The 24,889-nt window shown below is 49.0% G+C and overlaps 1 protein-coding gene across 8 annotated transcripts in view; it reads right to left on the reverse strand.

The window, feature by feature from the left end:
* Positions 1 to 769: 769 nt before the first annotated feature.
* The window catches only part of Pax8 (paired box 8), a 59,933-nt gene continuing 35,813 nt past the window's right edge, over positions 770 to 24,889 (reverse strand). The window contains exons 4-12 of one of the 8 annotated variants that reach the window (XM_050139931.1): positions 24,441 to 24,638; positions 23,102 to 23,190; positions 22,602 to 22,727; positions 22,167 to 22,342; positions 17,773 to 17,893; positions 17,082 to 17,288; positions 9,244 to 9,345; positions 3,230 to 3,316; positions 1,653 to 1,861 (exon numbers count right to left, since the gene is read on the reverse strand). In XM_050139931.1, the coding sequence (XP_049995888.1) occupies positions 1,785 to 1,861; positions 3,230 to 3,316; positions 9,244 to 9,345; positions 17,082 to 17,288; positions 17,773 to 17,893; positions 22,167 to 22,342; positions 22,602 to 22,727; positions 23,102 to 23,190; positions 24,441 to 24,638 (1,183 nt within the window). In that variant the 3' untranslated portion in view covers positions 1,653 to 1,784. Of the gene's footprint in view, positions 1,862 to 3,229; positions 3,317 to 9,243; positions 9,346 to 17,081; positions 17,289 to 17,772; positions 17,894 to 22,166; positions 22,343 to 22,601; positions 22,728 to 23,101; positions 23,191 to 24,440; positions 24,642 to 24,889 lie in introns of all 8 variants that reach the window. The other 7 variants (XM_050139930.1, XM_050139938.1, XM_050139934.1 and 4 more) reach the window with 7 other exon arrangements.

Here is a 24,889-nt window from a genome sequence, read left to right on the forward strand (position 1 = left end):
CTATCTTCCCAGGCACCCTGTTCTCATTCTATCTGGGTCCAGCACAGAAGGAGGGTTCACATAGATGCCGGATAGCTCCCCTCCCAAATGGGGGTGGGAGGACAAACACCTGTGGAGAGCAAAAGAGAACAGATCCTTAGTAGCACCCACCCCATCCATTCCTTCTTCGTATCTAGAATCCTCTGGTTTTCGTGCTGAGGCCCCGTGGTATTGGTTGGATTTAGTGGTAATGCTGGGTTTAGGAGAAGAATACCTAGTTGAACCCACAACTTCCCACTTTGGCCATGTTATCTCACGTCTTTCCAAACACAGTTTTCTCATATGTAAAATCGGGCTAATTTGAACTTGTCTTCCTCAACAGCCCCAACACTGTGCCTGGCACAAAAGAGAAGATTGTCTTCTTGCTTGCGCCCTTCAGCACCATGAAGCTCAAAAGTGCTGCTTAAGTGGGGCCCAGCTTGTAGTTGTTTGTGGATCTTCTCCAACTCACCCCTGAGACTCGGCATTTCAGTGAAGACCAACAGCAACCACTTACGGGGGGGGTCGTAACTGGCATGGCACTGTGCCACGGCTTCCTTTATGCCAGCATCTACTTAGCTCAGAAATTGGAATAATTGATTTACCCAGCACTGGAGATCTACTAAGGCAAGCAGAGAATGCTAAGCCAGGGCATCTAAAATGTCATTGCTAATCTCTTATCTTCAAAGTGAGTTTCTCTGTCACTTGGTTCTGTGTTTAGAGGAAGTCGATCCCCAAGGTGCCCCAAAACCTGAGACCAAGAGTAATGGTTTATTGAGTCATGTGGCAATGGTGGGTTGTCATTAAAAAAAAAAAAAAGTATCAAGGAGAAAAGCCCAACATAGTAGGAAAACAATTCACTCAGAGGCCAAAGTCTGGGGCTGGAAAGAAGGAAGCTTGACCCAAACAGAGCATCATTTTGCGGTATTTACAGTGAGGTGGTGTTGGGGGAAGGAGCTGAGGAGCCAGAGAGGGAATCTTGTTGCTGGCCTCAGGGGTCTCTTCGGTGGCTGCATGGGCTGGAGATATAGAAAGCACACTCGAATCGGCATGGCTGTTGAGAAGAGAGCGCGGTGGTCCCAGCCGTCACGTCTTGCGGTGCTCTGTGTAGAGAGCCTTGCCACACTTCCCAGGAGACAGGCTCACTGCTGCCAGAGGGGTGACCCGATGGTTGAGAGGCTAGGGGGTGCCTGGAGGCTCACAGCAACACAAATGGGAAGGTCAGCTGGCATCCCCAGAAAGTTGCTGGTTGGCTTGCCCAGCAGGCGGCAGAGGCTACAGGTGGTAACTCCTAGGATGGCTGATGAGTAGACCATTGGCCCTGGGCTAGGACTCATGGGCCAGAAGGACTTGCTTACGGTCCATAATTGCTGGAGTTGTATTGATGAAGATCACACAGCTGGTCCTTGTACACCCTCAGACAGGTCTCCCTCTAAGTTCTTTGTGATCCCTTTTTCTCTCCTTTGGTGGGTACCAGCCTGGGTACACTTCTCCTCTAACACCATCTCTTTTGAGATGGGATGTGTCTGGTTTTCCTGGAATTCCTGTCCCCCACAAAAGGAATCTTGAAGGACAGTTTGGCCTTCTCCAAGGTCATCCTGACTTTCACGGTCCATTAAATTGACCACACGGGGGAATGAGCCGCAATGCTGGAATTGTGGTTATTTTTCATGTAATAAATAAAGATTCCTTTGTGTGACTCTCTGGGGCCTGTCTCAGGCCAAGTCCTCCTGTTTGCCTGGTTGTTCCCACTGTCCCCATGACAACTACAGATGGTCGAAGGCCGTGGCGGAGGTGGGCGGTGCACTTGGCCTTGTTGTGGAGCTGTAATAATATGGGGAACCTGGACACATTAAAACAACAACATTGCTGGTCAGAGGGGAAGCTGTACCATGGCGTTCCTCCAACATCTGCTGACCTTTAAGACAGCACGTGTTAATCATTTATCCCTCGCCCATCTGACCATCAAAGATTAACTCCTCTCAGCCCTTCCTCCTTCTCTGGCCTCACCTTTTGAGTTTCTAGCCAGAAAAATGATGGCTTTTTGCCCCCTACCACCTCATGACCGCTTTGACCTTCAACACTCTTGTTTCAGGGCGTAGGCAACAGAGAACAGTTATGCGTGGCACCTCAAAAACTGAGCACAATGTGGGGTCGCTGGGATGCTCTCTAACCTTGCCTAAATAATGGCAGGTCGGAGTATCTTCTGAAAACCCAAAACAATTTGTCTCCTGACTGGTCCAAGGGGTTCTGGACTTGAGGGACTTCCCCTAAGCTCAAGAGGAAGGTCCTCTATACCCTTCCAGCCTCACCGACTTTGCCCTTTCTGGCAAAACTGAACAAGAGGTAGCTTGGAGCTGAACACATCTGGCTGACAGAGTACAGGTAAGTCCCCTCCAGGTCATTTCTGGGACTGTAAGATACCACAATAAAAGAATGGATGATCCAGCCAGTTTGCCAAAGCATCTATGCAACTGGACATCCTAAGACCACTGTTTCTCTCTGACCTAGATTTGTACTAACAACCGAAGGGCTACCACTCGAGAAGGTGCTAGAAGAATTCCATAAGTTATTTGTAAACTTATTTTCCTCAAAATCTTCCCCAAACAGTTCAGGGACCCAGAGCAAGGCACGGGTGAAAAGGCAGTCTCGAGGCTCACTGGAACTCACTTTCTAGACAGCAACCCTGAATACTCGTCACGTCTCCCGCCACATCTAAGGGGCTGGATGGAACAAAGCTGTGGCGGTAACTCAAGACTATTTTCCATCTACTTAGACAACTAATGAGCAAGATGGTGACTTGGCCTCAGCTCTCAGGGAAGGAGAAGAGCTGGCATGTGCAGGGAACTCCTGGATAGTGCCTCCTAGAGGGACCACAAACCCCTGCAGGCAGGGCAGCCACTCTCGGGCTTTGCTTGAGTGTAACTTCACCCTTCTCTACCCTTGCCCTTCAAGGCTTGATTCCTGAATTTTACACAAAACAAAATTTTAACAGACAGGGTTGTGGAAAGAGAAAAGAATGTCTGACCTTCTGTTTTCTTCCCTAAACCTGCCAGATACTGCAATCGGCTACTGGCTTCTATGACCAAAAGCTGCCACCTCTCTAGGCATTCTATCGAACCTGGAGCCTCCCAGCTCTTTGGTCTGGCTTCACTCCCCACCCCAACCCTCCCCTGCCCACCAGAGGGCCTGGACAACCCCAGGAACTTACTCAGCAGGCTGGAGTTGGGGAAGCGCCAGGCCTCGCTGTAGGAGGAGTAGGGGGTGTGGCTGTAGGCATTGCCAGAATATTCACTTCCTGTTGGAGCACACAGGCAAGAGACCTGTGAGGGTCATGACACCAGCAAGGGGACCGGGATGGGGAGACAGGTCTGTGGGGTTAGCAGGGCTGGGTCCAGAAATGAATGGCACCGGAGAGGGCAGGTAAAACCACAACAGGGACAGTGGAGCTCAGGAGGGCCCACCATATGGGTCACTTTGGGCGGGTCCTTGATACACCGCAGCCCTCCGGAGAGCCCCGGGAGGCAGATGCCACCACCCCCATTTTCCAGATCTCTATGGTCTGCAGAGTGTGGAGACTGCCAAACAGTAGGAGCCAGATTCAAATTCTACTTTCTCTGTTGCTGGGGACTCTCTACAGAAGGGACTTTCCGAGGGGGCTGGTGGTCTAAGAGGAAATCACTTCTCAGGAAAGCCATGCCCTTGTTTTAGGCAAACTCAGTATATGAACTGACCCAAAGCATGTCAGGTTACCTCTTTCGGTCAGCTGATCCTTGGCTTTCCCAAAAGAAGTATTTGTCAAAGAATTTACTGAAGAATTCCCTTACACAACAGCTGCTACGTTGAGCTGGCTACCACACCTACCACTGGTGTATAATTTAAAGCTTGCAAAGCTTGTTCCTGCAGTGCCCGCCCTTTCCATCGCTCCCAAGCATCCCATAAAGCCTTCGCCCATGCTACCAATTTAAAAAAGGGGAAACTAGAGTAGAGCCTGAGTAAGCAGTTTGGCTCAGCTTGCACTGTTGACCAATGATGGACCTTGAATTTGACCTTAGAACTCTTATAAATCCCAGGTAATCCCTTCAAGCATTTGCCTAGCCAATTTAATATGCAAAAGCTGTTTACACAGTCTTTTGGGATCTCATCGGTGATTGTGAGCTAGGTGCTGTCTGTGACTTCTTGCCTCCACCCCAGACTTTCCACCTTCCCACCTTCTACTCCTGGGCTTGGCTATCTCTGTCTCTGTCTCTCTCTCCTGGGCTTGGCTATGTCTCTGTCTGTCTGTCTCTCTCTCTCCTGGGCTTGGCTATGTCTCTGTCTGTCTGTCTCTCTCTCTCCTGGGCTTGGCTATGTCTCTGTCTGTCTGTCTCTCTCTCTCTAAGCCTTAAGTGTCCTTGTCTATCAAATGGAGTGAACTCTTGTCCCTGTCTCATGGGATTTGGGTGAGGATTAAACTAGCTGGTGTGTATTAAGTACTTAGACTCAAGCTCTTGATAAAAGCAGCATCAATGAATGTTGACTTCCTTTTATTCTCTCCTGAAACAAGTGCTAAAAGGAAAGTTCGAGGGCTGGAGAGACGGCTCAGTGGTTAAGAACACTGACTGCTCTTCCAGAAGACCTGGGTTCAATTCCCAGCACCTACTACGGCAGCTTGTAACTGCCTGTAACTCCAGTTTCAGGAGACCTGACAGCTTCACACAGACATACAGGCAAAGTACAATTGAACATAAATAAATAAATGATTTTTAAAAGTTCAGTGGATACTCATATCAGTCACACCATCAATCGGAAAGGCTGGGCTGGGGCCAGATGGAATGCTTCATTCCTGAGGAGTTGTCATTTGTATGAGTGGAAGCCAGGGAAGAGACAGAGCTAGGGGAGGTTGCTGAACCCTCCTTGTGTCTAGCAGTTCCATACCGGGCAGCAAGCTTATGGTCGGAACAAAAGCACTTTCTTTGGGTTAGGGACAGACTCAAACACAGGTCTGGGAGAAAATAAATACACAGGAAGAGGGGAAAGGAGAAAGAAAGAAGAAAACTAAGAAATTATCTAATCCAACCATTTACTTATGAATGAAGAAACTTCTCTATGGAAGGCCTCAAGGCTTTCTCCCAAGGCCACACTGCTAAAAGAGAGCCTGAACTGAAGCCTGGTTGGCACGTTCCTCTGCCGAGGCTTGCTCCTATAGCCCACAGTAGGAACTAAGCCTGTTGACTGCCTATGTAGTCCGGTTTCAGCATTCCTTTGGAGAAGGGCAATTCTCTTCTGGCTGTGCAGCAAGGGCCCCCATCCTATGCCCTTCCTCTGACCTCCCAGTGCTAACACTGCCATCTCTAAAGGTCAAGGGAGAGAGCAATACAATGTGTGTGTCCTCTCATTTTACCACTCATGCACACATCCGCTCGCTCAGCATCGGTTGTTTAACATATGCTCTGAGTGCCTCTTTGCCTCCGTCACTGGGAAGCTGGGATAGAGGCTGCGTCTGGGTAGATGATGCACCTTGGAGTGCGGCATTTCTGCTAGCAGATCTGTCAACCTATACATAGCCACAGAAAATGAAACGGCACCGTGTCCAGGAAAGGCCAGTCCCCTTTGTTCTTATATCAGATGCCACTAGTTTCTTTCTCTGCCTTCATCTTCACATTCTATTCCAATCAGGCCAATGCTGTTCTAGGCAAAGCGCCTTGGAGTCAAAGCTGATCATTCCAAGGACCACTTCAATGGTAACAAACAGCCACCTGGCCTCTTAGTCTCTCACTTCCATTGGAATCCATGCTACTCAGATCCCCCACACTGCTTTGCAACATGCCTACTCTTTCTGCTTCCTCTCTTCCCAGCCCCTTCTTTATTAGAACTCCACAGTATATGGAAGAACCAACCACAGATTCATTTTAAAGCCTTCTAGGATATCAAGGTTGCTATTTAGTTAATCACCTCAACTCTGCTCTTGCCTCTGAACCCTTGATTTCCTCCTCACCGCTTCCTCTCCGACGTTCCCACTTGGGTGCTCACCACCATCACCCACGAAGCTCCCCAAACCCTACCCATGTCTGCTGCCTCTAGCTCTCATCTCTGCAGTCAACTTGTGGGCAGGTAATGTTCGATTCATCACCAACACATATCGAGTGTCCCTCTTATCCTTCAGGCCTACTCTCCTAGCTAAAGCAACTGTTGTCTCTTACAAAAACCTGAGCATTGATTACCTAACTTGTCTCGGTATCTGCAATCTATTTCCTCAAGCACCTGAGAAGCCTTCTAATGCGTGGCCCTGCCACCGCCGCCCATTTCTGCACACTCTGCGGGGACTTCTCTCCCGGTGCTCACTACTCTCCAATCCGCTCATCTTCTTTCAGGATACTGTCATGCTAAATTAGCTCTCCTGCCTCGGGGCCTTTGTGCACTTGGTCTTCTTTTGGGCCAGGGATGGTCAGCCTCAGTTTATCACTTGGCTGACCACTTTGAAAATCTTTTCAGGAAGATCTTCCTGTCTATTCAATCTCAAGTAGTTATCTGCTCTCCCTGTGGCTCTTCGTTGATCAGCACATTTTATTGCCTTTACATAGCTATCTTCATGGGATATTATGTTTATTCATTCATTGACAGGCTCACTGCTTGTTCCTGCCCATCCCACAAATAGAGGGACATGCTGAATAGTGATATGTGGATAATAGAAGTATTAGTAATGAGAGAATAAAAGCTGGAGGGATGGCTGGAAAGAGGGATAGGTAAAAGTATGTATACATGGGAAGAAGGAAGAGATATGGATGGATGGATGGATGGATGGATGGATGGATGGATGGAAGGAAAGGCGTATGGGTAGAAAGAAGCATGGGATGATATATGTGTGTATATATAAAGGTGGACGGATAAGAATAGGCAGAAGGATTAATAAAAAAGGAAGATGGTTGAATGAAAAGAGAAAATGGAAGGATGGGAGAAATGATGGATAGATGTCAGGATGAATCTAACTATCTAGTCCGCTGGTTCTATTTTCTAGCTGGTATCAAAGCCCTGAGCTATTTGCAGGATGAGGATGTAGCTTGCGTCTTTATTTATGGTATGATGGAATGCAGTGTGGGAAAACGGAAAGAGCACAGACGCTAAATCAATAGACTTGTGTTTGAACGACTCAGTCACTTAGTACCATCCCTGAGCACACCATTTGGTTCTTGTAGACCTCGGTTTCCCTAGCTAGGAAACTTGAATTCTACCAGCCTCCAAGATTTACTATAAGGATGAAAGAGAAATAAAGTTACGCATATAAATGGCCAGGTATGCAGAAATGTGTAATAAATGATCACTTATTCCTTTGCAAACTGATTGAAGAATGTAGTTGGCGAGCCTTATTTAAGCCCTTAATTATGTGCCTTACATGTATGCAGTAGGTGCTTACTGAGTTAAGTGACTTTAATGGAAAAAAAAATCCCCATTCAGTCAACTGACAGATCATAGGCAGTGGTAAGAGATGAATATGGTGATATTTTTCTACGAAAGACCTTCCTTCAGGAGTCATTTGCACAGGCGTGCTCTCAGGAACCGGGAGACTCATTTTAATGGCATTGCGTTTCCTGAAAACCAATGCGGACACAGCTTACTGGAGACCCTCACTGTGTGCGGTGGGACCCTTCCCAGCTGCAATTCGCTTGCAGTCTATGTAGCAGGTGTGGTGAATGCATGTGTGTGTGTGTGTGTGTGTGTGTGTGTGCTCGTGTGTGAGAGTGTTTCTTCACAGCACCCACTCTTGCACAGGTCTTCCTAGAAGCAGTCCTTCCCCTGTCTTCTGCCCCCCACATACACATCACACTCTGGCCTGAGGAACCCCTTGCCCTGGACCTGCCCCCAAGAACCATTCATAATTAAGGTGGGGGGGGGTCTTGCTTTACATCGCTTCCTTCTCCTCTAAGCAGGCAGCAGGGAACGCGGAGGGCTTGGAAAGGGGAGGTGCAGGGAGCAGACTGGAGCCTAGGATTTTGATTGAGAGGCCCCATTATCCACACTCTTAAAAAAATAACCGAATCTTTTCCTTTTTTATCTTGACCAATCTCATTTCACGCTCCACAAGAGGGAGGGAGGGAGGGAGAGAGGGAGTCTGGGGCCAGGAGGGAGAGAGGAGTCAGAATTCTGTATTTTCAACGCTGCATTAACCACATCGCCACGGTAACCGGGCAGCAACAAGTGCCAGCTCAGCAGGTTCCCAGGGAGCAAAGCCTCCTCTCCTTGATCCCTCCCCTCTCTCTGCCTAAGAGAACTCAACCCACCTGCCTGTGCACAGGGTGCCCGGAGTGGGTGGGTGGCTGGCAAAGATTAACCCCTGCCAGGGGGAAGCAGGCTTGGTGGAATGGGGCCAAGTCTTTAGGGTCAGAGCCAGGGAGGTTGGTACAGGGATGTTATTGGGGTGGCACACATGGCCCTGAGTACAGAGCCCTCCCCCAAAAGCTTCAGGCCCTTATACCTCTATGGGCAGTTAGAAATGGTTCCGTTCTAACCTTACCCATCGATCCCTGGAGCTTTCCCACATGGCTCCTAAAAGACTGGGACTTTCCCAAAGAAACTATTCATTTCTTCAGACCCTGAAATCCCGGGTCATCGGATCATGACTGGCAGACAGACACCAAAAGGACTGTCAAGCAAAATCGCAGGGCATTTCAAAATGAGTGTGAAGGACTCTTAGCTCACACTCTGTGGCATCCTTACAGTCGGTAGAACCTGGGCCCTCCTCAGTGCTGGGTGAGTGTGGACCACAGAGGAAGGTCTATTTCACTCATCTCATCACCGGTGTGTCCATTATCGCTGTTACCTTCACCATAATCATCATCACCATCACTCAAATTTCAGAATTTATTGGAAAGGCAAACTGAGGTTCATCATCTGATTTCATTTAAATCACGGGAGACCAGGGGATGGGGCTCGTGTTTGTCTCACGGTGTTTATTTCACACTCTTCCACTTGAACGCAGTGCAAGAGGAGGAAGCAGGGGAGCTTGGGTGTGAACGTAGGTCTGTCTACATGGGGGGTCTGGGGAGACTAAGCCGAGAGGGGTCCAGGAGCCAAGCTGGCACTGGGGATTTTCTCTACGTGCTTATATGAAGGTACCCCTCTGGCCCATCCCTCAGTGTCCTTTGGAAGCCTGTGAGTGGGACCTGGCCTATCTCTTGTCACCTACTGTGTCCCATTTCTTTGACACTTCCCTCTTCCCATGCTTACGCCCAGTCCCTCAGCCCTTACCTGCCACCATGCCTGCGATAGCAGAAGAGGCATAGCTGCCCTGTCCAATGGTGGGGATGTGGGGTGGGTATCCAGGCAGCGTGGGCCCCACCATCTCTCGCCCTGGTAAAAGACACCCAAGAGTCATTAGTTGGCGTATAGGTGGCTCCCAGGCTCACCAGCCCACCCTGCAGAGGCTCAGCAAGTCTGTCCTCAGTCAATAGTGCTGGAACCCCAGTCATTCTCTAAACCTGCCAGTTCTCTCCTCTGAGCCCAGCTTCTTGTTTTGTCTGGAAGAAAAGGCTCGCCAAGCAAGGGGATCTTGCAACTGCAGTCCTACTTTGTTCCCCACTCCCTAGGAGCTTTATTTTCACAAGTATTTTATTCCTCTACAAAAAATCAAGGTATTGGGTGCCAGGGGTGGAGTCCTCTTAGTCTTTGACTCCCTGTCCAGCATAGTAGTTAGCCCCAGTGGACTAAATAAATACACGAGAAGCCACAGAACTCAGGGCACCACGTTTCACCTGGCTTTCAAAAGAATGACGAAAGCAGGCCTTGTGAAATAGAGAGAGATGGATGATCCATCACTGTCCTTTGGGGGATACATGGCAGACAAAGCTAATCAACCACAGAGGAATCTCCTGCTGGTTGGCCTGGACTTCCAGGTGGATATAATTAATCAGAAAAGTAAGGGACCTGAAGCATGTTGACGATTCCTGATATAAAAGGAACACCACCAAGGGACTCCTGTCTTTCCCACACAATCTTAACTGGCATTCTTATCAATCGTACTTCTTTAAAAAGCCATTTCCAGGATGTTTCATCCCCGATTGATCTTTGCTGATCTGTGATTTGTGGCATGCCTACATCCTCGTGACGCCGAGGCATCCCTATGAACCTCCGTCTCCCTGGATCTGCCTTTCCTTCGCATCCCTTCTGGGAGACCTCATTTGACCCTCTGGTGTTCTCTCCATCTACCCCAGCCCAAGAACCAGAGTCCTTGGACTGCTTGCCTCCTCATCGTTCCTGTTCTGTGGACCAGACCAGAATCTGCACATCCTGGCTGCCCAGGTCTCTTCGTGGGATGAACACTGACTCAGAATGTTTAGTAACGATGGAAAGTCCACTCTGAAAATGCTACGATACGAATAATAAATTACTTGGGCAAACTAGTTCTTAGTGATGTTTGTAGAATTCCATCTCGGTGGTACTGATGTGACAAGCTGGTAAATTCTTTGTTGGGCAGCTGTCCTGTGCATTAAAGCATATTGAACAGAATCCCTGGCCTCTACCCACCAGATTCCAGTACACCAGGTGAGTATAAAGTATCTCCAGACATTGCTATATGACCACAGGGTGGAGGAAGCAGGGGTAAAAATCACTCCTAGTAGAAAAACCATTGTGTTAGATGATAGCCACTCGGTCCAAATGCTTTCCGCCATCTTCCTGAGAGGCTGCCTGTGAGTCCCTGTCAACCAACTCACCAGACATATCTACTCTATGTTAGATTGTCCCCTCTTCCCATATACCCTCCCAGGTCCTTCACCCCTAAACTTCTTGGAAGGGAACCTAGCTAATGATAAGAAGGGAAGGGCCAGGCAGTGGTGGTGCACGCCTTTAATCCCAGCACTAGGGAGGCAGGGGCAGGCGGATCTCTGTAAGTTCGAGGCCAGCCTGGTCTACAAGAGCTAGTTCTAGGAGAGGCTCCAAAGCTACAGAGAAACCCTTGTCTCAAAAAACAGACAAAAAAAAAACTGGGGGGCTGGAGAAATGGCTTAGTGGTTAAGAGAACTGACTGGTCTTCCAGAGGATCTGGGTTTAATTCCCAGCACCCACATGGCAGCTCTCAGCTGTCTGTGACTCCACTATCTGACACCCTCACACAGTCATACATGCAGCAAACACCAATGCACATAAAGTGAAAATAAACTTTAAAAAAAGGAGAGAAATGTGAAGGTACATACCATGACCCCATGTGAACTGTCAGCCCCACAGGGACTCACTCCTTCTAACCCCATGAGGACAATTCTTTCATTCAACAGTGCTTATTGAGAAAGTTCTAAGGGCTAGGCACTTGAGAACTTAGCAGAGAGAGAGAGAGAGAGAGAGAGAGAGAGAGAGAGAGAGAGAGAGAGAGAACTGAAGAGCAAATCTTCACACTAAGTTGAGACGGATTTTAAGTTAAGATGAACTTTAGATGCAGCCCAGCGAACAACACCTGCACTTTCAAGTTCTGCCCTTCTTCCAGAGAGAAGGGACTGGAAACCAGAGGACTTTGGGTACTCATCTTGCTTCTCTGGCTTTCTATTTGCCCTGAGACCAGTCACTCTGACCCTAAGCCTGTTTCCTCAAAGGGGCGGTGGTGAATATGCATGACCTTATACAAACTGGTCCTACAACTGTGAGGATTTGAGTATAATTTGAGTATAAAGCTGTTCCTCATGCTCTAGGTAGACACTGGCTAGTGCAATGGACACATCCTAGAAATATTCATATCGGTGAAGTTATTACAGAAAAACATCCTGTCAGAAATAAGCTGTTAGCATTCATTATTTAAAATAGCATTAGGATTTTTAAACAACAGAACACCAGTTTCAAATTGACCCACCTTTCCTGAGTATCTAGCTCTGACTGGTCTGCACTGAACAGCTGGTCTCTGTTCACCTGACATAAGAGCATCAGAAAAACAAAGGAAGGGCTGAAATCACGGGGAAAGAAAGGGGAACTGTAACATTTAGAATGAGGAATAAACAGAAGATTTACCCAAAATCAGCTTTGATTTTCAAGACAAAGAGTCAACAATGTAATGCCATTGCTGGGGACGATGGTTGGGAAAGGGGGGGTGTGAGGGAAGGGGAGCAGGATGATGGACAGCTGGGTGACATATTAGAAAGAGACAGGGAGGGCTTGCTTAGGCTTCATGCATTTGCTTTTCTTCTCTCTGACCTACTAGAGGGAAGGAGGAAGCAAGAAAGGGGGAAGGAAGAGAAGGAGGGGGAAGTAGTGAGGGAGGGGGAAGACAGGGAGAGACAGAGCAAGGGTGTAGGAGAGAAGGGGGGAGAGAGAGATTTTGAAACTGAGACTGAATACCAGATCCAGGCAAGACTAAGAACAAATTAATTTCTCCAGACCAAAATCTTCCTATCTGCCACACAAAGATGTAATTCAGAGAAGAGCATGTAACTAGGGTTCACCTTATTTCCTGGCTGGTGGGACTTCTAGGCACACTGTGTGGTGGATTTTGAGGCAGGGTCCATGTCTCCCATGAATTAATATTAGTTCTGGCTCTCTGGCCTTCTATTTGCTAACGCCAGTCTGTTGCTCCCTGGGCCCTTTCTCATGCTGGGAGCCTGTGGTCCCACGCCTCCCGCCTTCCTGGCCTTTGTCTACCACCTGAACAACAGCTTCTTCTAGGCTGTCTAGCGCATATAGACTCCCTGGCCACACTCCTCAGGCCACGGTTTAACCCATGATCTCTATCAGTTGGGCCTCACCCTATGAATGCCAGCTCTTGCGAAAGAACTCACTGGTCTTTGTCCCCCTATTCAGGGACCTTAATCTTCATTTCTCCTCAGTTACCTAATTTTCTCTCAGCAAGAAAGATTTCTGAGTCAATGGCCCAAGCTGACCACTGAAGACTTCCCCCAATAAAACCTCCTGGAAAGACAAGCAGGACACTGTTCTACCCAAACAGTACCTTCACAGACTGTCTCAACAGTCCCACAAAACTCTCTGCTTTTATTTCTTTTATTTAAAGAAGATGTATTTGTTTCTGTATTTTATGTCTATGGGTGTTTCATCTATATGCGCATCCTCACACCAGAATAAGAACCCCCAAGACTGCAGTGATAGAAGGTTGTGAGCCACCATGTGGGTGTTAGGAACTGAACTCAGGCCCTCTGCAAGAGCAGCCAGTGCTCATCATTGCTGAGCCGTCCCTCCAGCCACTGTGCTTTAGTTTCTGAAAGAACAAGATTCTGTAGTGTGGGAATGCAGCTCAGCAGAGCACTTGTGTGGCTTGAATGTAATGCCCAGTAATGCAAACAAACAAATAAACAAACAACAACAACAATAAAAGGCTTTCAGAGAGTCAAGAATCTTGAACCACATCAGGTGTGGTGATGCACGCCTTTAATCCCAACACTAGAGGCTAGCAGGATCTCTGTGAGTTCCAGGCCAGCCTGGTCTACAGTGAGTTCCAGGACCGCCAGAGTGACATAGTAAGAACCTGTCTCAAAACAAGAAATAAAACAACAGAGAATCTCGAACAATCTATGAAACAAAACAACAGAAGCCACCAGTTGGAGATGGACACACCCTTTGGTCAGACACACCCTCTTCCCCATTCTGTTTTGAAGGCTCTTCATAATCAATTTCTCTTTACTATCCAATTCCACCTCCTTGGCACTTCCAATGGGGGCCTCGTTTTAAAATGTTGGCATGGGCATCAACATAGGTTGGCAGGCTACAAAGCGGGGTTCTCTAGGAAAATTCTGGAACCCCAGAGCTCTTGGTAAATATTCTAATTAGAGGTAGATTGCAGGAACTGAAAGCCACCGGCTAGAGGAAGGAATCCAGAGGGGTAGAGGTGATTTTAGGCTATTTCATCTGGCCCCTTTGATGTCTGCCCTCTGTGTAACCCCTTTTCAATGCCTTATCTTGTTCTGAAAGCAAGGAAAATTTATGGCAACCCAGAAAATCTCTTTGGCAGGACTAAATATAATTTGTACAGAAGATTGGAGGAGGATCCTGAGCTCCTTGATGATAAAAACCTAACTGCAGCTTTCCCATCCACTGAGCTGAAGTCAGTCTCAGAACAGCAAGGACAAGGATGTCCTTGATGTCACTGTCGTGGGCAGTGAGTTGGAATCCAACAAGCCGCTGGGTGGGTAGGTGGGTGGGGGTGTTTTAAAGGGGACTACCAGGAACTGGAGGTAAATCTCACTATTGCCCAAGTCCTAGTGTTTCCTGTTTCTTGGCTGACCCAGAAAAAATGCCGAGGCTCAGAGAGCAGTCATTCTGGAGACAACATTCACAGAACCCAGGGAGAAAATGTCTGTGAAACAGGTAAAGGAGGTTCAGCAGGTGGCAGGGTCACAGAGAGAAGGGGACTGGGAAGATCCAGGCAGGATTGAGCGTGGCTAACTTCACAATGAGAATTCCTGACTCTCTCTTCCACCCTCCTTTGGGGCAGAATATCCCGGGAATGTGTGGCTCTCTGCCTCCTCCTCTTTCTCTCAAGTTTAGCTCTTTGCCTGGGTAGGTTATAATTCTCAGGCTCCTAAGCTCAGTCCTTTCCTAACATTCCTGCACCCCTACATGTTCTCTCAACCTCGTGAGGACTCAGTCATGTGATGGGTATTTAGGGCCCATTTTGGCCAACCCTCAGGTGGGAACGATCTGCACCAATTGCCTGAACTCAGCTTAAACACTAGCAGTCACCTACCTTGTCTCTAAACTGAAGATCTGGGCTTGGCTCTCTAAACTCTACTCCTAACTTGCTTCTTGCTCTTGGATCCCTGGATCCCAGATCCCACAAACCTGTTCACTCTGTGCTCTTCTTACGGTCTTCGCCTCGATACTAGATTTTAACATTGTGGCCAGTCGTTCAGGAGTGATCCCATCTAGGCCTGGCTGAGGGGATCATCTGGCCGAGGGTCTTCTAAGCTACATATTTGGTTACCTAATGCCTGGGTGACCACCTGGTATCTGTTGTCAGCTGCTTTAGCCCACAGACTGGATGACCTCCTAGTCCTGTAGCTGAATTGACTAAATTGACAGACAAGAGAAGCATCAGCCCTGATTGGACATATTGACAGGGATACTTCCAACTTTAGAAGGTGATAGAATGGGAGAAAGTGTGGGGCTTGGAGCGAGGAAGTCTGCCCTAGGCTGTTCTAACTATAAGCCATAATGCAGCCTATGTCTCGGGGTGGTGGTGGCCTATACCTTTAATCCCAACACCCAGGAGGCGGAGGCAGACAAATCTCTGAACTTAAGACCAGTCTAGTCAACCCAGTGAGCTCCAGAACAGTTAATGTTACACAGAGAAAACCTGTCTCAGAAAAAAGAAGGAGGAGGAGGAGGAGGGTGAGAAGGAGGGGGGGAAGAAGAAGAAGAAGAAGAAGAAGAAGAAGAAGAAGAAGAAGAAGAAGAAGAAGAAGAAGAAGAAGAAGAAGAAGAAGAAGAAAAGCCTGCATCTGTGACGATTTGTTTATACTTCCAGCTACTATCTGTCCTTCTCTCTCAGCCACAACTCTGCAGCTCACACAGTAAAGGCAGAACTGCTCTGGACACGTGCCTGTCACCCTCAGCCATATCCCTCACCTGCTTCCCAGCCTCTCATCCCTGTGAGGCAAACAAGCGAGCCCTGCTCCGAAGCCTCTGTGCCCTTACAAGCACAGACCATCTCTTTCCCCTCCTCCACCTCCCATTCAGTGTCCTCCGGCTGACATAATTTCACTCAGCTCACAGGTTTGTGCCTTTTAATCACTCGGCTCAGAACAAATGAGCCATCTCTGCTGACTTCACTCTCCTGAAATCTCAAACCCCAAGTCAACACTTTTTCCCTTTCTTCAGACTCTTAACCACTGCCTCTCCGCCCTCACATGGCCCATCTCCCTCACAGGAGTGCGTGGATGCACGGGGAAGGGAAAAAATACCAGCTGTCAGACAATAGGAAATGCTAAGCCTGGGCTTAGGTCAGGGCCTTCAGAACCGCTGAGGCATTGGGGGCCAAAGTCACACTGCTGCGGCTTCTCAAGCCTGTGGGCCTCTGGAGGCAGCATTCCTGCTTTAGACGGAGCTACCCTGCTCTGGCTGGGACACCCGGCTTTGGCAAAGGCTTTCATTTCAAATTGCAAGAAAGCTGTAGAATACTGGAAGACTGCTGGTCCAGATGGCCTAGACTGCCCAAACTCTGCGCTGTCCCTGACCGAGTCTCCCTGTCTCACTCATCACCTCTCGAGGTGACAGGGCCAGGGAGCAGGAGACAGGGAGGTATGCCCTCTGTCATGAACTGTCCAGACTCAAAAGGAGACATCTCTCTTCACACAGGAGGCTTCCAATGGTGGCAGCTCACTTCCTTTCTTGGTTCTGGGCCTCCCCAGGGCCCCCACTATAATAGTCAGATATCTCAAGACTTTCAAGGGTCTTTGCCTCTGCCCAAACCCCACTTTGATGCTCAGGTCCTGACTTGTTGCGATAATGTCCTGTTTGGAAAATCCACTAGGATTAGACACACGAGAGGTCAGCCCTTACTCTGTTCCCATCTGGAGATTGTAGTTAGACCCCTCTTCCTCTTGGACTGTTTCCGTTATCGGGATATAGAGGTTTGCTCCAGACGTCCCTGGCCTACTTCAGGCTTTAAGCCAGAACAAGAACCTCAACACCTCCAGCTGTGAGGCTGTGCAAGTCACCAAAACTGAGGGAGGTCTTCAATGGTGCCGCTGCTCCCCTGGGAGTGACCGACATTCCTTTTCAGGAAGTTGATCCAGAAATTGGCTCAAGAGCTTTTTCCCCTCCACATTTTGTCTTTTTTTCTTTTTGAACCTATTTTTTTTTTTAAAGTTTACATTTTACAGCACCTAGCTCCTTTGTATGCGTCCCTATTTCCTCATAGGCTTTTGACGCCATGTCTCCCACTTGCCGGAACCCCCAAAATGACTGTTTTTGATTCCTAACTTCTCCCAAAAAGGAAAGAACCATGTGCTGAATAAACTAGAGATTAGGGTGGCGGTGGGCTAGATCTGGGCTAAAGATGGGACTAGCCTCAGACCGGAGGACTTTGGGATGGATGGGCCTTGATGACCTCCCTCCCACCCCACGACACTACAGAGCCCGGGACCTCCCTGTCGTACCTGAGAGGAGGGCCTGGCCCGTGAACTGCCCGTACACGGAGGCAGCATGGGGAAAGGCATTGAAGGGTGGGACCGAGGCACCTGCTGGGCCCCCAGAGCCGACTTGCTGCAGATCCAAAAAGGCGGAGCTAGATAAAGAGGAAGGGGTGGAGCTAGAACTGGAGAGCTCTGGGGTTTCCTGCTTTATGGCGAAGGGTGAATGAGGATCTGCCGGAGGGAGGGAGACAACAAGGAGAGAGGGGTGTGAGATGATGGGGCGGGAACATGCACAAACCAAGCCATGAGATGGGCCGAGGGGATGGGGACAGGCAGGCCGGGCTGCTGTAGGAGGAGTCTAGGATGGGGAGCCGGGGCTACACAGTGTTCCTCGGATGGAATGAGATGGGGGGAACTGAAGGCTCTACCGCCCTGCTGCGCCACCTGCCGGTGTAGATGATGGGGCAACTGAAGTATGTGTGTACTCAGCCTCTCCCTGCAAGAGGGAGTGAGGAAATCCAGGGGGGCCAGAGACCCAAGGCTCCATCCCTTTGTTCCAGTTTGAGGCCCAGTCAGCATAGCCCACTTCCTTTCCAGGTCAGCACCCCCAACACCTTCCTCCTGCCAGCCAGACACTTCTGCCTTCCCCTGCCCCAAGCCCATCCTGACCCTCATAGAAGGGTCCAGATGGCTCAGGAGCCTCTGGGCATCCTACCTGCCACCACCGGGTAGGTCTGGTGAGTCGAGAGGTTGCGTCCCAAGGGTGTATTGGAAGGTGTCAGGATGGCCTTCCCATCATCCAGGGCACTGTTGAGTAAGGGCAGTGGGTACAGCCCCTGAAGAACAAAGAGAAGTCAGGAGGGGAGAGCGAGGCCCCTGAGCAAGCCTGTCTTCCTTCTGACCCCACTGCCTGTCTCTGGACTGGGTGGCCCCAGTCTGCCCAGGAGAAGCTCCCTTGCTCATTGTGCCTGCCTTCTTGTTCACTCTTAGCTCAACACGGCATGTTTGATGGGGTCATATCCTCCTGCCCAAGAACCTGAAAACTCTTCAGGACCTGACTTGGAGTTCCCCCGTTCAAGCTTCAGAATAGAATTCAAGGCCTATGGGTAGCATAGAAACCCAGGTATGTGATGGGGGCGGCCATCAGAGGATCACGTCCTGACTGGCTGCTGCTGTCCTTCCTATCTCTTCATATGGTTAGGACCCATAAACAGGACATTGTCTAGGGCTGGAGCAGGGAGCGGGTGGGGCTGCTCAGAGACTCTCTGTCTACCAAAAACTGATTCTGACTTAGGTAGGAAATGCAAGTGCAGAGCTGAAGACATTCCCCGCTTCCCTTGGGGGGCGGGGGGAGGGGTGTAAAGCAAGGATTCCAGCTCCCACGCTCACACTACCAACTGCTGCCCCAGACTGATGGCAATGATCACTTCTACACTTGCTCACGTTTGGGCTTTGCGGCTATCATTCCTGATGAGCAACCCAGCGATACGAGCCAGTAAGACTATGTCAGATTTGCATTACACGTGCAAGTAGAAACATTTAGTTTTGCCATGAAGGATGCACAAGGCTTCATTTTGTTTCAAGAATTCTATCGAGCACTTGGGGTCATCTTCAATAAGAGCTTGTTTCGACTCCTCCTGGTGTTCCCTGGTATGAGATGGCTCAGACACTCTTTGAAAAAAAAATAATTTGCTAGGCTAAAGACAAGAGCATAGCCTACCCGCCCCTTGGCTCCCTGCTGTCCTTCCCAGGGAAAGACAGCTCACATCCACTGCACACACCCTGGTCGTGCAGTTCACAAAAGCACTATACGAACTGTTGTACGCGACTGGAATGGAGGAGTGCTCCCTGGTTATATAACAGTTCTGCTGATGACAATTGCTTTCTGTAATTTCCACTGAGCTCAGTTCTCCAAGGAGTCACAATGCTTTCTGGTTGCATGCAGGGCACTTTTGGAAGCTGCAGTCAATTCTGGAGGCCACCAGGGCACCATCAGCATGGAGCAGCAATTACGGACTAAATGGCACTCTGGTTCCATTCTTCAAGGGGGCCTACTTAGAGGCAGGGTGGAGCTGCTCAGAGTCGGATTCTAATGAAACTGCACAAAACACCTAATTTCTAGAGAATGGAAGAAAAGTTGGAAATGTCTTGTGAATGTGTGGATTTGACAGTAAAACGCTCACTGAAAATCAAACTTCTGTTCCAAATTCAGGCCAAAGAGCAAAGGAAAGCTAAGTAGCTAGAGATTTGGGTGATGTTGTGTTTAACATCTTAAACATGCCAGTGATGACTGGATTATTTTTTTCTGGGATTGAACTTGAATTGGAGGCAAGAGAGAATAATGATTCAGAACTGAAATAAATGACTTAGGGTCTTGATTGGGCAACAATCTGCAGGAAATTGTGATCTGTTTGAACTCTCTGAGCCTTGGTTGTTTTTCCTCCCCTACCTTTAAGGATAGGGGTCCTAGAATCTACTGCAGAAGACTGATTAAGTATTAATTGTGATTTTAAATAAAGTGTTGCTTGGCCCAGAATACTCAGCAAGCACAGATGTTCAGCAAGAAGTGATGATAGATGTATTTTACTATGATGGGAAAAGTCACTAACTGCCACATTCTTGGCCTGTCTTCGTAACAGTCTCTCCCATTCTGTTGATTCACATGGTGGTGGACTTAAAATATAGAGGAAGAGCCACACAAATTTCTAACAGCACCCGGGGGTGGCACTTCTAAGAGAAATGAGGTCACTTTCGCCCTCACCAATATTTCAGACAAGAAGTGTATGTCTTTGTCCCATGCAAAGACCAGGTATGAGCATCTGCTTTTATCTCATCTCGCAAAGACATCAAGCTTTCTGTGCCTGGATGAAAGACCATGTTCCTTTGGGTGGCACAATACCCAGAAGAGCAAGGCTCAACCTAGGTGCTTTCTGCCCCTCACAATCCAGCCTGATGAGTCAATGAAGGACAGAAGGAAGAGCTGAGGAACACTGGGCTGGGCTTCACTTTACTCCTTGAGGTTGAGGGTTTAGAGAGGTTTAATGACTTTCAAATACTCTTGTTTTATTCACTCTTTACAGAAGAATGCCCTGGCACACACCTTTAATCCCAGCACTCGGGAGGCAGAGGCAGGCGTATCTCTGTGAGTTTGAGACTAGCCTGGTCTATAAAGCCAGTTTCAGGACAGTCAAGACTACACAGAGAAACCGTGTCTCAGAAAATAGATAGATAGATAGATAGATAGATAGATAGATAGATAGATAGATAGATAGATAGATAGAATTCATGGAATTGCCATGTCAAAAATTGGTAAGGTAGAACAATTCATACGAATGAAACTAGGGTTGGCAGCCCTAAACTCTGCAATCATCTGCTTCCCCAAGTCCTTCCGTGCTCCAGGTCCCGAGTAATTCTCATACAAATTGAAAAAAGGTAGGCTGTGTGGTCACCAAGTCTCCTGTAGTTCTAAGTGTCTCTTATCCTAAGATCCTCTATGCATACCCATCAACATGGCCCAAGGGCTCACTCTAACCAAGTAAGGTCTTTGAAGGACTTATGGGTGACGCAGGGAAATGGCTCTAGCACCTAGTAGATACCAGGGTCTCCTCGGTAGGGCTTCATTATTCTCCAAGGGGCGCTAGTATAAGCAGATTGCGTTTTTTGCAGGCTCACCACCATAGAGCAAGCTTCCGGCAGGCTCAACACTTGCCTCCAGGAGCCATGCTCTGATTATCAGCAGTGCACCCAGGCCCTCTGCTTGGATCTGCTGATAGCCGACTGTGTCTACACCCTTCACAGCTGTCGTAGCCAAGGCTGATAAAAATCACTGACGCATATTGCCTACCCAGCTGTGGGGGTTGGCGCAGGGCCAGCAACCAAGCCACTCATTGGCAACGTTTCAAGGGCTTGTTAGCATCAGCGTTGTCTCCCTCAGGTCTTAAAGGTGAACTTATAGGCTTGCCTCAAGCCAAGAGGACAGATAGGTCATACCCAAAAGAGTTTCCTGAGCTATTTGAGTAAATGGCACGAAGGGAGACAGACTTTGGAACCATTGACATATCAAACGCATCTCAGTGGTTGTTAGCATTGTGAAGTTTTTGTTGGCCTCAGTGTGGGGATATTCATATCTCTGTCTGCTTTGTAGAAAAACTATCCCATTATAACCCATTTCTCCATGCCTAAGATCTGGAGAGGGAACCCCCCCTGTAGCTTGTGTCTTAGCGTTCTTGATTTTTCAATTGATCATTCATTGATTTCTCATTGGATCATTCGTTTGATATACCTTTGTGGAGTAGCCATTAAAATCCCGGACTTGGGATGTTATTCAAAAGGAGAGGGCTTGTCTCATGTGTGCGTGTGTGAAGTCCTGGCTTTGATCCCCATCACCATAGAAAAGAAAATAATAATGAATAATAAGAATGCTAGACTCTAGAGATAGGAGTGGGGGTGGCTCAAGAGGCCACTCTGTCCTTAAAAAGTCCGTTGCCTTTACCCCTACTCATGAGATTATTAGGATGAACTGTGAAGTCAGTAGAAGCCATGTGTGAGACAGGAAGGATGACAGGGGCCGTGAGTCACAGGTGGGGGGCAGATTCGTGGAAACGGAGATTGAGCTGAGTCATTGCAGCCAGCTGGTATTTTTTCCAGGTAGAGCAGTTAGAAGAAAGGCTTCCTGCAAGGAGGGCACATGGTGTACCAGGGCAGAGAGGTGTGAATGAGGTCAGGGTACTTGAACACATGAGTCACCCAGAATCCTAGGCTGCGTAAAGGGAGAGACTGGAGGTGGCGCTAGGTGTGGCGTTGAGGTCATCATAAAAGGGTGTGAGCCTTAACTCCAACTGTGGGTCTGATTCTATTGTTGGAGAAAGCCGTGGAGGACAAAAGGAGCCCTGCATGCACGAACTAGGTTCAGAGTTCAGTTTCGGGTTGCGAGAAGAGGGCAGGCAGCGTCAAGACATCTTGCGAATAAGGCATGCATGCGGCTGGACACTGCATCAAGTCTGTGCCCTGAGCCTCTAGGAGCAATTTGGACTTGCTTTGATGGCTGGAGTTGATGCTTTGCTCTTGCCCTTGCCTAACCCGCCTAGGTTCTGCAGCCCACTTTCTCACCTGCTCGCCTTTGGTGTGGCTGGGGGAGGCGTAGGCCTCCGAGTAGTGCTGCCGCTCAAACGGACAGTCGAGCGGCTCGAGGTGGTGCTGGCTGAAGGCGTCCGTCCGAAGGTGCTTTCGGGGACCGCTGCTGCTGCTCTGTGAGTCGATGCTCAGCCGACAGCTGTCCTGGTCACCTAGTGCCCCCCGAGAAGGCAGGAAGAAAGCTTTCAGGGGACCCCCCTGCCAAGCCACCAAAGTGGCCAAAGCAGAGGAGCAGACGGGCTGAGGAGGTAGGGAAAGGGTCAGCAAGAGGAAGGACCCATGCGCCTGTGAATAGGGAGTGTCAGAACCCTACCCAGTCCTAGGCCAAAGGAAAGCCTTCTCTTCATATTAAAGCTGGAGCAGAGTGGTATCCTGTGTCTCGTACCACCCACAGGTCCCCCAAGAACTCACTATCATCCATCTTCCTCTTGTTGTCACCGCCAGGCTGAGCGATGCCCAGGAGCCCACTGATAGAATAGGTAGAGCCCAAGGAATCCGACTGGGGTGACTCTGGGGGTGTTACGGCTGAGCTGGGGACTGCAAAGGAAGAAGGAGAAGGGTCAGAATGGGAGATGATGCTCCCCACAGCCCCTGTTGCCACCGTGGGTTCAAAGCCGGAGGCCATGCTGTGGCCAGAGGCCCTGGAGAGCTAGAGTCCTTCACTTCCAAAGGCCTGCTAGTGCGAGGGGCTCCTAGAATGATATTTGTCTGGTGTGTCCATTTCCCATGTTCCCATGAGTCTCCCATGAGCGTGGAAATAGACTTTATCTCAGGGTAATAACTCAGTCCATGTACAAACATATGAACACTCGTATGTTCTTGTGTGTCTGTATGTGTCTGTGTCTACATGGGTATGAGGACTGGATCCTACATTCACGGGTGTGGGCACAGCCAAACCCCTAAGCACTCACTCAGCGTGTGTCCTGGACTCAGAGACTTGCTGGCCACGCAGCTGTCCATGGGGAGGTTGAAGGGTTGCTGCACTTTGGTTCGGATGATTCTGTGAGGGAGCAGAAGGATTGTTAGAGAAAGAGGATGAAACAGGAGCTGTGGCTCTCCAGGATCCTGTCACCATGACAACCCAATTAGATGTCTTCTATGTGTCTCCAACTCGATGAGTGGACCATCCAACTATGACCGCACCTCATTCTTCACACCTCCTTCTCTGTGTCATGTGTCATGACCAGAAACATGGAGCTCTCAAGGCAGAAATACAGGGGTAGCTTAGCGGGGTTTGTAGATTTGACCTGGATAACCTCCCCGGAACTGACCCTGTTCTGTATCTCATTGTTAAGACCTGAATGTGTGCCACCATCCGCTCTGTCCCTCTAGAGTCCCGAAGTGACCCACCCCACATATTCTATCTAGTTGTTTCTCTCCTTTTCGGTCAAGGGAGCTCTTTCAAATACAAATAAGCTTCCTGCTTAAAACACACTAAAAGCTGCCCACTGCGGATGCTTTAAAGGCGGGAATCTGTTAAGGTGACCACGGATTCTTGGGGACAGCTTTGTCTGTCACCTTATACTCAGAATACTTCAGGTTCTTCTTGTCTCTTGACTGACTTCCTCTCATCTCCTGCGCAAGCTCTCCTTAGCCGCAGGCTTTCGTATGTAGTGGTGGGGTTTGCCTGGCAACGCTTTCCACCTAGTTAAATCCCACTCCCAGCTTCTTACTTAGGGGAAGACCCTCACGATTTCATGAAAACAAGTTACCATAGGCTATCCCACACAGCCCCTGCAGGACAAGTAGCTGCATTTTTGCATTGTCGTTTTGGGTACTCTGTGTCTGTGTTCCCATTAGATTGTAAGCTTCACAAGGACAGGGATTTTGTGTTCTGGAAACTAATATGGAATAAATGAATGAATGATGTGTGAATGAATGAGTGAGTACATGAAGGACCGAGGCAGGGAGCAAATGATTGAAAAAGTGACCAAGTGACCAAGTGACCAAGTACTCCAATGAGGGCCAGGAAGGGATCTACTCAAGAAGCTCCTTTCACACAGTAAAAGGATAGGGTGTTTAAGGAAGGAAGATACAGCACAACATAGTGTGGGGACAGAAGGAGGCTCCACAGCATGAGCAAGAGAGAGCTGGGAGAGGTGACATGTGCCAGGCCCGGGAGCTCCTCCCTGATTCCTCAAAGTGAAGCCTCTTCCAAAACCCCTACTCTGCCCAGGCCATTCACATCTCTTATAGGAATCCTCCAGAACCTTGGGGTCTAGGAGGGCGCCGGAAGCTGCCCTCTCTCACCTGTTGATGGAGCTGACACTGGGCACAGTGTCATTGTCACAAACGCCTTCTGCCAGGAGCCGGTCCCGGATCTCCCAGGCGAACATGGTGGGGTTCTGCCGCTTGTAATCCCCGATCTTCTCCACCACCTTGGGGGTGGCCACCTTGGGCTTGGAGCCCCCTATCACTCCAGGCCGGATGCTGCCAGTCTCGTAGTACCTACTCCAATAGAGAACCCCCCCAAAATTACCCGATAAGCAGGTGGGGCCTTTAAACAGGAACTTGGCCAGTGCTTCTGACCCCTCTGGATATCCCAAGGAGAGGTATGGGAGTGAGTGAGACAGGCCCCTCCCCCAACTCCTGTTCAGCCCAACACTGGATTTCTCTCCCACAATCCACTTCACTTGTGTGAGTAGATTTATGCTGCTACCAAAGCAAGACCCCTCTGCAAAGACTTCATCTTGGGTTCT

The sequence above is a fragment of the Alexandromys fortis genome, unplaced genomic scaffold (genome assembly GCF_014885135.2).
Source record: "Alexandromys fortis isolate MF-2015 unplaced genomic scaffold, M_Fortis_MF-2015_v1.1 scaffold_33, whole genome shotgun sequence".
Taxonomy (NCBI): Eukaryota; Metazoa; Chordata; class Mammalia; order Rodentia; family Cricetidae; genus Alexandromys; species Alexandromys fortis.